Source organism: Desmodus rotundus, chromosome 7 (assembly GCF_022682495.2).
Source record: "Desmodus rotundus isolate HL8 chromosome 7, HLdesRot8A.1, whole genome shotgun sequence".
NCBI lineage: Eukaryota > Metazoa > Chordata > Mammalia > Chiroptera > Phyllostomidae > Desmodus > Desmodus rotundus.
Window position 1 is genome coordinate 18,058,639 of NC_071393.1, and position 13,396 is coordinate 18,072,034.

Sequence of the window (13,396 nt, forward strand, 5' to 3'; positions counted from 1 at the left end):
CCTCTCTCTCCTTCACTCTCTGGTCCCCTCCCAGCCCCTCTGTATTTCTGTCTCCATCATCTTTCTCTGTCGCTCTCCACTTCTCCCCATCAGTGTCCCCATTTCTGCCTCCCCATCTCGGTTCCCCTATCTCCCCCTGTACCCCACCTTCCATTATGATCCACTGTGACCATCTAGCCCCCCCAAACTGATAAAGCACCTACTCTGTGTCAAGCCCTGTGCCAGGTGCTGAGGCCTGGGGGTGACAGGGTGTGGTGGTATTGAGAGTCTCCCAGAGGAAGCTCCGAGAGGAGCAGTCGTGGTCCCAGCCACCAGCTCTGTCCCTGGAGTCAAACGGTGGGATGAGGGTCTATAGGCTGGTCGGGAGAAAGCGGGGAGAGGAGTCTGGGCCCAATGTGAGCAGAGGAACAGGACCCAAGCATTAAATCAGGGATGTCAAACTCATTTTCACCAGGGGCCACATCAGCCTTGTGGTTGCCTTCAAAGGGCCGAGTGTAATTTTAGGACTGTGTAAATGTAACTGCTCCTTAACAGTTAAGCGAGAGCTTGGTGCTGCCACCGGGTAGAAACAAGGTGCCAGGCTGGATAAAACAGGATGGAGGGCCAGATTCGGCCCGCGGGCCTTGTTTTTGCTGCCTGTGCGTTAAATAGTCAACCCACCGAGCCCAGGGAGATCCCTCCATCCCTATCCCTCTGTCTAGAAGCAGGAAATCAAGCCAGGGCCAAGGTCAGACACCATGAGAATGGAGCATTCAGGCCTCCCTACCTGGGCCAACTCCTGACCCTGACCTCTCTGTGCCCCAGCCTCGGTCATCTGGGAAATGGGTGTAATGAAAGTGCCAGTAAGGTGGGCTGTCCTGGATACTGATCCAGATGGCACCCAGCAAGCACTCGTAAGTGCGGCTGTGAATATTACAACCCCACGAGCCTTTACAAAGCATTTTCCCATCTCCTGTGCTCGTCACCACCTTCTTTCCTGTTCAGCTCCCAGCAGGGACGCTGTACCCGCAGTCACAGAGGTCCCGAAGAGCAGAGACCTGCCGAAAGGCACACAGCACACAGTGGCTGAGCCAGGATTCAAATCCAGGTTTCTCACTTTCCAGGGGCCCTTTTCCCTGCCCCCAAATTGGCAACTGGCGGGGACCCCACAGTTCCCCACGGGCTGGAGTTTCAGAGTGAGGCAGCAGGGGAGAGACGGGGTGCAGTCCCTGCTGACCGGGGTTTCTGATGGGCATGCTGGGCTCACAATGGAAAGTGCTTCTCTCTGCAGTAACCCAGGGAGGTGGCAGCCTCAGGCCCCCCACTCCCACCCCCACTGCACGCCCAGGGCCTGCTGAGCCAGATCCCTCTTTGTGCCACAGACTACAGGACCTGGTATCTGCCAGACTATAAAGTGGGGGGTCGGCCCCAGTGGCCCACAGCACCCACCCATCCGTCTGCTTGTCCTCCAGCAGGAAGTTACAGGTCCCCAGGTAAGAGGGAACTCACCACGCCACTGAGAGCTGAAGGGGAGGGGAGAAGAGAGAGGAGTCAGAGAAGGTGGGAGGCAGAGAGAACAGTTGCAGAAGAGTTAGAGAGAGGAGGCAATAAAGGGAAGTGGGGAGAGGGAGGGAGAAGAAAATATGGTAATAAAGAACAGACAGAGGGCTAGGCAGAGATTCTAAGGAAGCAAGTTGCTGGAGGAGAGAGACAGGCGTCGGGTGGGGAGGAAATGAACAGGAATATATCTCCAGGAAGAAATGAGTCCAGCCACTAGCCCAGGGAGTGTTGGTTCACAGAATGACACAGGGGAGTAAGCAAGAGCCTGGAAGCCACAGATGTGGCCCAGATGTCTGGCCTGCCCACGGCGGGCAGAGCACCCCAGAGTAACAGTCTTTCCCCGGGGGAAAGGGGGGGCTGGCTTCTGCAATCCGCTGGACCACAGGGTCTCGATCTGCATTGTCAAGGGGTCTTCGACTCCTTGGGAATTGTCTCTAAAATGAGAGGGGGCTCCCCCCCCAGGGAGGAACAAAGACGAGGCATTTGTCAAACACTCAAAGGCATCCATGACCCCAAAGCAACAAGGAACCACTGAAATTTGGGCCACAGCCCTCTCCACCCAACGCCTACACAGCCACAATCCTCATTTTAGAACCCGGACATGCACTGAAGATATCCTCTGGGGACCTCCTTCCTTCCCCAGTCCCAGGTCCAAATCTGCACCCACACACTCCTTCCCAGAGAACGCTGGAGGCAGCAGTTTGACTGGGGAATGAGGCAGGAAGGAGCATCCGCTCACTCTCTGAGCACACATTAGATGAGAATCCCCTTCGTGTCAGGGGCTGAGCCAGGTGCTGGGGACGGAGGGTGAATGCATCAGCATAAGTAAACAGCAGAGCATTTCCTAGCCCTGCTGCTGGGTCCATCCACTGGAGCTGAAATTGGAGTCCTACCGCTTAGTGGCTGTGTGGGCTTGAGCAGGTCAGCTTCCCTCTCTGGGCCTCAGGTTGCTCAGAGAGGGTAAGATGGCACCTGCAGCATGAGGTTAGGATGAGACCGGATGAGATCATTACTACATCCAGCAGAGCCGGGCATACCTACCCTGCACACAAGTGCGACTTCCTGTTATTAACCTGGTGAGGCAGATTGAAGCTGCACAAGCAAAGAAGTGTGATAAGGAGTGTGAAAAACTACAGGTGTACAGGAAGAACATGGCAGGTGGAAAGAAAGGCAAGACCGGTGGAGGGATCCCCCTGGTTAAAGGCCTGGAGGAAGTGATATCTGGGAGGCATGGTCCCCAGTCAGGAACTTCTTGCTTAGGGAGGGAGGTCAGGCCAGAAGACTTCGAGGATTATGTTTTAGAAGGAGAAAATCAGAAATGAGTTGAAAGGAGCTTGAAAAACACAGAGGCAGGGGGTATGAGAGTGGGGAGGAGGCTTTGGGGTGCCACCCCTGAATTAACCTAGGCCAAAGGTGCCTTTACAGGCGTTTGCTGGTGGGAACCATGTCTCAGCCTGTCAAGACCTCAACCACAGCTGCGGTGAACCCAGGGCCTGATAGCAAGGGGAAGGGGGCCCCGCCCACAGGCCCCGCCCCCGGCCCCGCCCCGGCCCCAGCATCCACGCCCAAGCCTACCGCCAAAGTGGGGGAACTGCCTCCTGGGAGCTACCGGGTAAGGACCTGGGGGTGGGGTGACTGAGTTCCATTCCACGCTTCCTCCTCCCTCCTCCCCCCGTCCTGCCAGTCTCTGACCTGCACGAGCACGCGTTTAGCGTTTGTGAAAGCAAGAAACAAAAGAAGGGAAGAAAGGGGGCTGGCTCAGCAGCAGGAAACACCTGTCCCCGGAGGTTCTCTGAAGACAGCAGGGTGGCCTCGACCCTCCTGAAAATCGTCCGAAGTTCAGGCCGCAAGTCCTGCTGGAGAGCAAAGGCGTTCGTTCATCCAGGCCCCAGGCGTTGGGTTGGGATGGTTTCCACCTCAGCGGCATACTCTCTCGTGTGGTCCACGCTGGCCGGCTTTTATTACCTAGTCATTTACTGAATTGTTTATTTTTATTTCATTTTTAACTCGCACCTACAGACCCACCACCCATATTAAAAGCTAGGACTTGGTAAAAAAAAAAAAAAAAAAAGGCTCTCTAATTCTAAGGGAAATGTCCCCCAGGAGCCCACCGCCCTACTCCCCTGCTCAAGGTAACTGCCATCCTCACCCCATCTGTCCACTGCTTGTTTTGTTTGCTTGTTAATGCATTTTTAGGCGCTGTGCCTTTAAAAGTGTTTATTTGTTGTTCATGTGTTTTTAGCTTATTGCAACATGCCATACGTGGTCATCCTGGGCTTTTCCTTGCTTTTCGCCAGCTCTGAAGTCCCCAACAGTCATCCACATTGTTTCGCATTGCTGGGGGCCATTCCTTTTCACAGCTGCACGGTTTTTCAGAGTGTGACAGTCACTCCCCAGGACCATGTGCATAATTGCTAGCTTTGCTCAGGGGAGCCTCATGGACAGCATGTTCTTATCTATGTATCCTGGGACAGAAGTTTCTTGGGTGGACACGTGTTAAGTCAAGTGGTTCCTGAGCATCAGCCCTGTGGCAGGTGCTGGGCTGCAGCTGGAGATCCAGGAATGGGTCAACCCCGCATTCCTGGAGGAGCCCTTGGTCTTCAGAGGGGTTGAGAAAAGGGGGAGGGGTGTGCATAGAGAGAGACCCAGAAGGAAAGCAGTGTGAGTGTATAGTGTGTTACTTGTATTGCTGCTGATGGAGTGAGCACAGTAGTGGGCACTCAACCAAGTGCACCTAAAGAGAGGGCATCAGGGAAGGCTTCCTGGAGGAGGTGATGTCTGAGCCTGAAACAGAACAGGGAACATGAGCTCTGGGATGGGGATGTGTGGTGGAGAGGGCGTGCCAGGGAGAAGGAACAGCACAGATAAAGGCCTGGAAGGAAGACCCATCAGTTCCTAACAATGGTGCGGATATTAAGTTCAGAAGTGGAGGGAGCAAAGAGTCATTTCTCAGACCTTGGCTCATGGCACACTCTCCTGGGATCTGTACATGACCTGCTTTCACTCACGGAGGGACTTAACACAGTTTTCTCCAGTTTGGAGGTGCTCCTTTCCACTCACTCTGCCCCCAACCCACCCCGGACCTGGGGCTTCTCTCCTCCAGCTGGTGGTCTTTGAGCAGGAGAACTTCCAGGGCCATCGGGTGGAATTCTCCGGGGAGTGCTTGAACCTGGGAGACCGAGGCTTCAACCGAGTGCGCAGCCTCATCGTCACCTCTGGACCGTGAGTGTCGGGCAGGAGAGGAACACTCTTGCTGCCAGAGTAAAACAACAATGAAGCAGCAGTAGCTGCGGTCGTTGACCGGGGCGTCTGCTCCATGCTGGCAGAGACACACACATTGTTTCTAGTCTCCGTGTGGGACTGAGGGGGAGGAGAGGGAGCTATTATTCTCCCTGTTTTACTGAGGAAACTGAGGCTCAGGAGGTGATTTGATTACCATAATGTCACACTGACAGTAAGTCACGATTCTGGGCTCCAGAGACATGCTGCTTCTATATGAGAGGAGCCCTGCCCCTCACTGAGGGCAGGAGACCAAGAGCCAGTGTCTACCAGCTGTCTCCTCTCCTGGGCATTAAGCAACCCTAAGAGGAACAATAAGTATCTGTTGAGTACCCACTAGGTGTCAGGCACAGACTGAGGGCTTTATCTAGATCGTACAGTGCTGTTTGCGGGAGGAGCTATTCTTATACCCATTTGACAGATGGGCAAACTGAGGCTCAGAGGGGTTAAGTTGCTTGGCCAAAGTCACCCTGCCAGTAGAACCTGGGTTCAACACCAGTTGACCAAGTTCATGCTTAATGGTCCCCCGCCTGCCCTGACTTTCTGGGCTTCTCTGGGCCTGAGTGACCCCCAGGAATAATTTTCCATTAGACATAGTGGCTGTACCAGCTTCAGTCCTGTGGACTGAAGTGAGGACACATGACAAGACCCACGTGGCCCCTTTGCTGCTTGTCTCCCTAGCCCAAAAGCCCCCAAGGGGTATGGTCAGCCCGTATGTCCAGCATCCTGGGGCTCTTTGCAGTACGCAGAGCAGAGATGGGCTTTGCGCTGAGACAGGTGTGGGTGCCAGTCCCCCAGACCTTGCTCAGCCTCCAAGCCTCAGTGTCCTCATCTCTGAAATGATGTCCCCACTACTCTCCGCTGAATTATTCTGAGCCCGGAAGGAGATAATGCAGCTTGGGGCTGGCACTTCCTGAGTCCCAAGTATGGCAGGGACAGTGATGATCATTGGCCTTCCTCATTGCCCGTGACTTTAGCTGAGTCACCCTGGTTGAGTGTGAGGGGGTGGGCGGGGCACATTTCCATATCCTGCAACCACCCCCACCCCCAGTGTGGTCAACACAGCCTCAGCTCCACCCCCATTCCTAAAGCCCAGCTGGGAACAGAAGCTGCCGGATGTGGCCAGTTTGGGTTTTTAAGCTTTTTTCAGTGCCAGTGATTCAAACCCAAAGTATTTCTCCTCAAACAAAGCTACAGCTGGTCTTTAGTGTGTGTCCCCGGGCCGTGCCTGATGGGGAGAGAAAAGATCCCGTGGTCCAGGGCCCCTGGTTGGTGTGGGGACCAGCAGGGATGAGGGAAAACGATAGTGGGAAAAAAGGTTGGAGAGGATGAGGCTGGCAGGGGAGGGGAGGAGAGGCGTGACCTCAGCTCAGGGGCCTGCCTGCCTGAAGCCTAGGAGACCTCAACCTGCCACCTGCCACCTCGTGTGACCTTAAACAGGTGACTGAACCCCTCCAAGCCTCAGTTTCGAGATCTGTAAATTCAGATTCCTGCCTTACCTCTCTCCTTGCTCCTAAAGCTCAAATCAGTCATAGGAGATGAGAAAAGGCACTGAAACAAACATTGGACATTTCTTACTCGTGTAACAGGTCCTCCCCGGGCACTATGAAGAGGACGGTGGAGGGGGGGGCTTGGGGGAAGCAGGCAGCGTGGCGAGACCACATCAGTGTCTGCCTTTCCCTGAGCTCAGCCCTCCGGGAGTTTCCCTTGCTCTTCAGTCATATAATATACTATTTATTGTGCTTTCTCTGTGCTGGACTTGTTTTGTAGATTCCTATTTTAGACCCTCATAACATCCTGGCAAGGTAGATGCAGTCATTTCCTCTCTCACTGAGGCTTAGCAAGCTTAAGCGACTTGCCCAAATTCATACAGAAAATAAGTGATGAGCTGGGATTAGAGCTCAGGTCTCTGTTGTCAGAGGCTATGCCCTCCACTCCTACCTGGCACCTTCTTCCAAGGATCCCTTTTCCATCCACCCATTCATCCATCTATAGATCCATCTACCCATCCATCTATCCATTTATCCACCTGCTTACCCCTCCTTCCACCCACCCATTCTCCATCATGCAGCCGTTCGTCCATCCATCAATACTCTCATCCGCAGATCCAGCCATCCACCTACCCGTCCATCAGCCACCTGCCCACTTACTCAGCCATTCATCTACCCATCCATCCAACCATCGGTTCATCCATCCATCCATCCATCCGTCCATCCCTCCTTTTCTTACCTACTCCATGCCATGCGGGACTGAGGCAGATTCAACTCCATTCTGGGAGGATAAGTCTGAATCTTCAATTCTATCACTCCTGTATGGGTTGGCTCCTTCCTCAGACAAGACCTGAGAATTCAGGGACACATTCTGTTTCAGTGACGGTGGTAGCCAACTCTCCACCCTATCTCCCTATCTCCTTGGGTAGAGGAACGTCCCAGCAGCCCCCAGGGAGAAGATACTGATGTCAGTGTCCTCTTTCATTCCTGAAAACGCATAAAGAGCAAAGGTCAAGGGGTCCCTTAGTCTCAGCCTTCTCATCAATGAAATGGGGATCATCCCATCTCCCCCAGAATCCCTGGTCCTTCTAACACAACCTCACTTCCCTCCTTAATCAGGCAGCAGAAGGGAAAAAAGCAGGCAAAGCCCCCATTTGTCTTCAAGCTTGTTAGTTTTTATTGAGGAATGAACACCTTCATATACACGATCGCATTTAATTCTCATAGGTGTCTGAGAGGTGGACATGATTATCTATCATTTCCCTTCTACTGCCCACATACCAATTACGGAGTGTCTTCTGTATGCCAGGCCAGTTTTTTATCCTTATTGGTTTTTAGAGAGAGAGGAAGGGAGAGAGGCAGAGACATTGATTTGTTGTTCCACTGATTTATGCATTCATTGGTTGATTCTTGTACTTGCCCTGCTGCCCTGACGGGAGCTTGAACCTGCAACCTGGGGTTCAATGCTGGGGACGATGCTCTAACCAGCTGAGCGACGGGGCCCGGACGGCCAGGCCAGGCTTTATCCTGAACACGTGATTTAATCACCTTATCAATTGTCCCCTTTCCTCTCGACCTGGAGAACTACTTTTATTTAATATATTTCATTTAAAATGACCCTTTTAAACAGAAACAAATATGTTTTAAAAGAACCTTTACATCATTTTTACGGACAGAAAGCTGGTATCTCCTGCTGTAAGTGAAAGGCGTCCATAGAAATGACTACGATGAGCACAGAGCAGCGCTGTGGGGCTGCTGCCCGCCCCAGGCCCTGTGCCCGCGGCCAGCTCTTCCATTGCTACAAAAACGGAGCTTAGTGTTCAGGGCACATTGGCACCCAGGCGAGTCTGCTGGCTGTAATCAGGTTTCAAAGGAAAATGTCTTCTCATGTGGTCTTTTACACCGGGTTCTCCCAGTACTCAAATCATGAGTGAATCCTACATCGGGGGAACTTTTTGCTCACTTAACTACACATACTGTCTCATTTACCGTATTTTTCAGACTATAAGGCACACCAGACCATAAGACGTACCTAGGTTTTAGAGGAGGAAAATAGGAAAAAAAAACCCCGGTTCCATCGTCACTCCTCCCCACCCCACCCCAGTGAGCTAGGTAAGCTACATTAAGACTATAAGACACACCCCCATTTTCCTCCCAAATTTGGGGGGTGCATCTTATAGTCTGAAAAATACGGTAATCCTTCTCTAACTCCAGGAAAATAGGGGTATTAGATGAGGAAGCTAAGGCTCAGAGAGGTAAAGCCACCTGCCTATGTTCACAAACCCAGAAAGTGGCATAGACTAGAATCGAACCACTGGCCTTGGGGCTACCTTGCAAGTGGGTGAGGGGCTTCTGCTAACGATTTCTCTCCTTTCTGCCTTTGCCCCTCCTCACCCTCCGCATCTCTCTCACATCCAGCTGGGTCGCCTTTGAGCAGTCCAACTTCCGGGGGGAGATGTTTGTCCTGGAGAAGGGCGAGTACCCACGCTGGGACACCTGGTCCAGCAGCTACCGCAGCGACCGGCTGATGTCCTTCCGACCGGTCAGGATGGTGAGTGGCTCCTAGACAGGGCCTGGGGCATGGGTGGGGAGGGCCGGGGCAAGTCTGAGGTCTGACAGCAAGCAAGCAAATGGGAATGAGCAAGGGAAAGATGGAGGGATTGGTGAGCAAGGAGGCGTGGAGACCTGTGCACTGTCCAAGGTCAGGGACTCTTGTGCCATCAGAGTCTGTGCCATCAGAGTTCTGAGGCATCTCCAATGTGTCCAGCCCCAGCAAGGAGCCCTGGGTAAATGAGAAACATGAAACCCATTTGTTTCCTTCCCTGCTGCTATCAAGAGGGGACCCAACCTCCCAGGGGTTGGAGCTAGAAACTTCAGCACCTTCCTTGATTCTGTGTGTGGAAGGTTTCCAATTCCCGGCTACACAGGAGACCCTCCTGGGGAGCTTTGAACATCCGGGCATCCATTCAAAACACCCAGCTTGCAGGTGGAAACCTGTGCAGTGTCTGAGAAGAGGGGTGTTGTAGAAAGGCACCTGGAACTTCTCAATGGGAAGGCGATATACTGCATTAGCCCTTTTATAATATTTAAATAGTGTGACTTAAAGAAGACTCAAAGCCAAGATAGGTGGAGTCACCCCTAAGCAATCCTCAGTTTCTCCAGAAGTGTGTTGACTGTGACTCATGAACCCACCACGTCTTCACTCGCCAGCACCCGATTCTCATGGTAACCGACTTTTGTGCCTCCCTGGATGGAATTTTCCTGAAGAATTTTCAGAGTGGCCCCCTGGGAGGCCAACAGCCAGCTCTTTGGGCCCCACCCAACTTATCTTAGTGGATTATTCAACCAGATCGTTTCCAACGTTCTTCTCAGAATTTGAGGCTGAATGAATTAGCCTTTATAATGGACCCTTTGTAAGAATTCATAGGTGTATCTTTCTGTCAAGGAAGCGTCTTTAAATGACAGTCTAGGTCAAGAGAGCTTTTTGGAAGGGCCGTCAGCTAGGGCACTCGCAGTAGCTCCTACAGCCTTGCTGTTCAGTACAGGGGGCAGCAGCCGAATGTGGCTGCTGAACACTTACGTCTGGGCCAGTCCAACGGGGTACATGCTGTACGTGCGACATACACACCAGACTTTGAAGACATAGTAAAAAGCAAAATAAGAATGTAAACTATCCTGTTTATATTGTTATATTGGTTACCAATTGAAAGTATAATATTTTGGACATACTTCCTTAAATCAAATATATTATTAGAAAAAATTCCCAATGCCTGGACCCCTCCCCAGACTGACGAAATCCAAATCTCTGGGACTAGGATGCAGGCACTGCTATCTTCTTCATGCCCCCAGGTGGATTGTGCAGCCAGGGCTGAGAGCCGCTGGTCTGGTTAAACCAGTCCCTCATCCTTGCCTCCATCCTGCTGGGGGCCACCTTTATCTCTGCCCCCCCGGACATCTCCAGTTCCCTCTGCACTGAGTTCCCTGTCTCCTTTCCAGCCTCCTCTTCTGGGTAGCGGAAGGATCTCTAACCCAACCATCTTCCACTTATAGTCATGCCTCTCAACACTATTGGTTGATCTGTTTCCGCTGGGCTCAGTGGGAGGCTCTGGCTGCAGCTCTGCAGAGGACAGGCATGGTCCCTGACTTCGTGGGAGGCAGCTATTGAAACCTTATCATGGAAATCAATCTGTTATGACAAACCAGTGTGGTCCACGCTGCACAGGGACCATGCAATGAGTGTGCTGGGACAGCGGAGGGGAGGAACTGGAGCTCTGATATTGGGGGGGAGGAGTGCTCAGGGGCTAATCAGGGAAGACAACTCTTGAAGGATGGACACTGAGTCAGCCATGTGAAGAGTGGTGGAGAAGCCTTCCAGGGAACAGTGAGTGCAAAGTTTCTGAAGCTAGGAGGACTGGATGTGTGGCCCTGGCCTAGTGGCTCAGTTGGTTGGAGCATTGTCTCATCCACCAAAAGGCTGCAGGTTCGATTCGGGTCAGGACACACCTAGGTTGTGGGTGCGATCCTCTGTTGGGGTGCATACAGGAGGCAACCAATTGATGTTTCTCTCTTTCTTTCTCTCTCCCTCTGTCTCTCTCCCTGCTTTCCTGTCTCTCTAAAAGCAATTAAAAAAAAAAAAAAGTAATTGGGTGAGGATAAAAAAGAAAAAATCAGCCAAAGGGAATGGAGGGGAGAGGGGTACCAAATCAGATGGGAGAAATAAAATGCTTCTCTAAAAGGTTCTGCCCCTTGCTGGCTGTGTGACATTAATCAAGAACTGATGTCTCTGAGCCTCTGCATCCTGACTGTAGTCATAAAAATAATGAATAAGAATTTTGAAGGTGTGTTGGGCATTGTGCTAAGTGCTCTGTGTGTATCAGCTCATTTAACCCTCGTGGTTAAATGTATCAATTCCATGAAGTAGAGGCTGGCAGCTGTTCTCACAGGTGAGGAGAGCCCTTCCAGGCTGGACGGCAGCGATCCAGGGAGAGTCCCACGGTAGCCCGAGCAGACTTTTCACATCTAGGAGGCCCAGCTAAGTTGCTTCTCTTTGCCCTGTTCATACTTACAATGCCTGGCTCGGTCTCTCCTTCCCCAGGACTCCCAGGAGCACAAGATCTGCTTGTTTGAAGGAGCCAACTTCAAGGGCAACACCATGGAGATCCAGGAGGACGATGTGCCCAGTCTCTGGGTCTATGGCTTCTGTGACCGCGTGGGCAGCGTGAGGGTCTCCAGTGGAACGTAAGTGTCCTCCTGCCAGATGCTCAGCCCCCGCTTCAAGCACAGACAGACTTGGCGTCTGTGCCTCTTAGATGATACAACATCAGACGCGTAGGAAAGGCCACAGCCTCTCCCTAGTTCTGCCAGAGCTGTGGCGGGAATTCCACCAGTGGAGCTTTACCCCTCGGGGAGGTGGAGTCATTGTTTGATGAGTTACAAGTCAGTGTAAACAAACCTGACAACTGAGTCTAAAAAGCATGAAGATGGAGAGAATAGGGGCTTCTAAACCCATATTGGGATTAAAAGAATAACTGAGTAAAGGGGGCCGAGTTGATGCAGATAGATGAGTGTGGGTGGATCTAGGGAGAAAGAAATTCAGAGAAATCCAGAGCTTCCAGGGAAATGAGCAGAATGACTTCTGAGAGATGAGACCGTGTAATGAAAGAGACTCGACTCCGTCACTGATCCGCTGTGAAACCTGGGCAAGCCCCGTGCCCCTCTCTGAACCTCGGTGTTGCTATTTATACAACAGGTACACGAAACTCCTTGATGTAAAAAGGCTCTTTCTGCTCTGAACTTTCAGGTTTTGAAACATTTTAAACAGAACCCTGTGATCCCATGTCTGTGGGAAAACGGGAGGGTTAGATGCCCAAAGGAGGTCATTTTATCCACCCCTGTCCCCAAACAATCCTCTAGGTAAATGTAAGGCTTCTATTTCTCTATTGCAGACTCTTGCTGAGCTCCTGTAAAACCATCAGGGTCCTGGCCTTTTTCTTGTTCCTTTCTTCTTCCCTGAAACTCATATCCCTGCTTTCAAGTCATCAGAAATGTACAAAGCAGTGCCTGGTAGGAGCCAGGCACTGTGCTAGGCACACCGGGGAGGGAGAGATGAATAAGGCTCAGTTCCTGTCTTCAGGGGGCTTACTCAGCCTAACAGGGAGACCAACATATAGCTGTGAGATGATGTCCAACACTGCTAAGGAAGAGATGGTCCACACAGGAAGCCAGAGGAAGAAGGACGGTTTCTGGGGAGATGTGCTGGAGTGCAGGAAAGGCCAGAGGCTTATCTGAGGAGGCTAGAACTGAAACCAGACCTTGCAAGGTGGCCATCCCCACTTTCTAGCGGAGACCGCAGGGAAACATGGAGGACTGGCTGGTCCAGGCAAGGGTCTGGATGGCGGGCAGTGAGGCTGGCCATCTCTACACAGTCCTTCTTGCTTCCCCCACCCCTGTAGCTGGGTAGGCTATCAGTATCCCGGCTACCGCGGGTACCAGTACCTCCTGGAGCCTGGTGACTTCCGGCACTGGAACGAGTGGGGGGCCTTCCAGCCCCAGATGCAGGCGGTGCGCCGCCTGCGGGACAGGCAGTGGCACCGTGAGGGCTGCTTCCCGGTCCTGGCTGCTGAGCCCCCCAAATGAGTCCACACTCCACTTCTTGTCCCTCTTCTCACCCCTTCCTCAGGTTCAATTTCCCCATCTTTCTCATGCAAATAAAAGTTCCTAAAACCAAAATGTGTCTTGGGTCTGTGACCAGATGTGTGCCTGGAGTTCCCCCTCCATTGCTGGTATGTGACTGCGCCAGTCTCTAATAATAATAATAATAATAATAATAATAATAATAATAATAAAACGGCGAGCCCTGCAAAGTTCTCTACACACATTCTCTTGGTATAGCTTTTGAACTACTCTAGGAGGCTGGTATTATAATGATTCCCATTTAACAAGTGAGGAAATCGAGGCTCAGAGAGGGGAAGTGACTTGCCCAAGGTCACACAGCTAGCGCCGAGTTGAACCCAGGCAGTCCGGCTCCAAGGCTGCAGTCCCAGACAAATCTGTGTTCTCAAACCCTATCTCCTCATGCACCGTCCTCA

The 13,396-nt window shown here is 52.1% G+C and overlaps 1 protein-coding gene across 3 annotated transcripts; it reads left to right on the top strand.

Moving 5' to 3' along the window:
* Positions 1–1,416: 1,416 nt before the first annotated feature.
* Positions 1,417–13,037, top strand: CRYBB1 (crystallin beta B1). Of its 3 annotated transcripts, none has more exons than XM_053927478.1 (6): positions 1,417–1,472; positions 2,965–3,151; positions 4,643–4,761; positions 8,727–8,859; positions 11,404–11,546; positions 12,761–13,037. In XM_053927478.1, exons 2-6 carry the CDS (start codon positions 2,984–2,986, stop codon positions 12,942–12,944), a joined length of 747 nt encoding a protein of 248 aa, XP_053783453.1. In that variant the 5' UTR covers positions 1,417–1,472; positions 2,965–2,983; the 3' UTR covers positions 12,945–13,037. The 3 variants fall into 3 exon arrangements, with proteins under 3 accessions (XP_053783453.1, XP_053783451.1, XP_024422946.2); XM_053927476.1 differs by having other exon boundaries at positions 1,420–1,472; positions 2,953–3,151; XM_024567178.3 differs by having other exon boundaries at positions 1,428–1,472; positions 2,946–3,151.
* Positions 13,038–13,396: the final 359 nt, after the last annotated feature.

Bases quoted from the DNA above. Each gene is read 5' to 3' on its own strand.
- CRYBB1 (XM_053927478.1), top strand. From the start codon at position 2,984: ATGTCTCAGCCTGTCAAGACCTCAACCACAGCTGCGGTGAACCCAGGG. The intron at 3,152-4,642 runs GTAAGGACCTGG...TCTCTCCTCCAG, and splicing joins TGCCTCCTGGGAGCTACCGG to CTGGTGGTCTTTGAGCAGGA. The intron at 4,762-8,726 runs GTGAGTGTCGGG...TCTCACATCCAG, and splicing joins CTCATCGTCACCTCTGGACC to CTGGGTCGCCTTTGAGCAGT.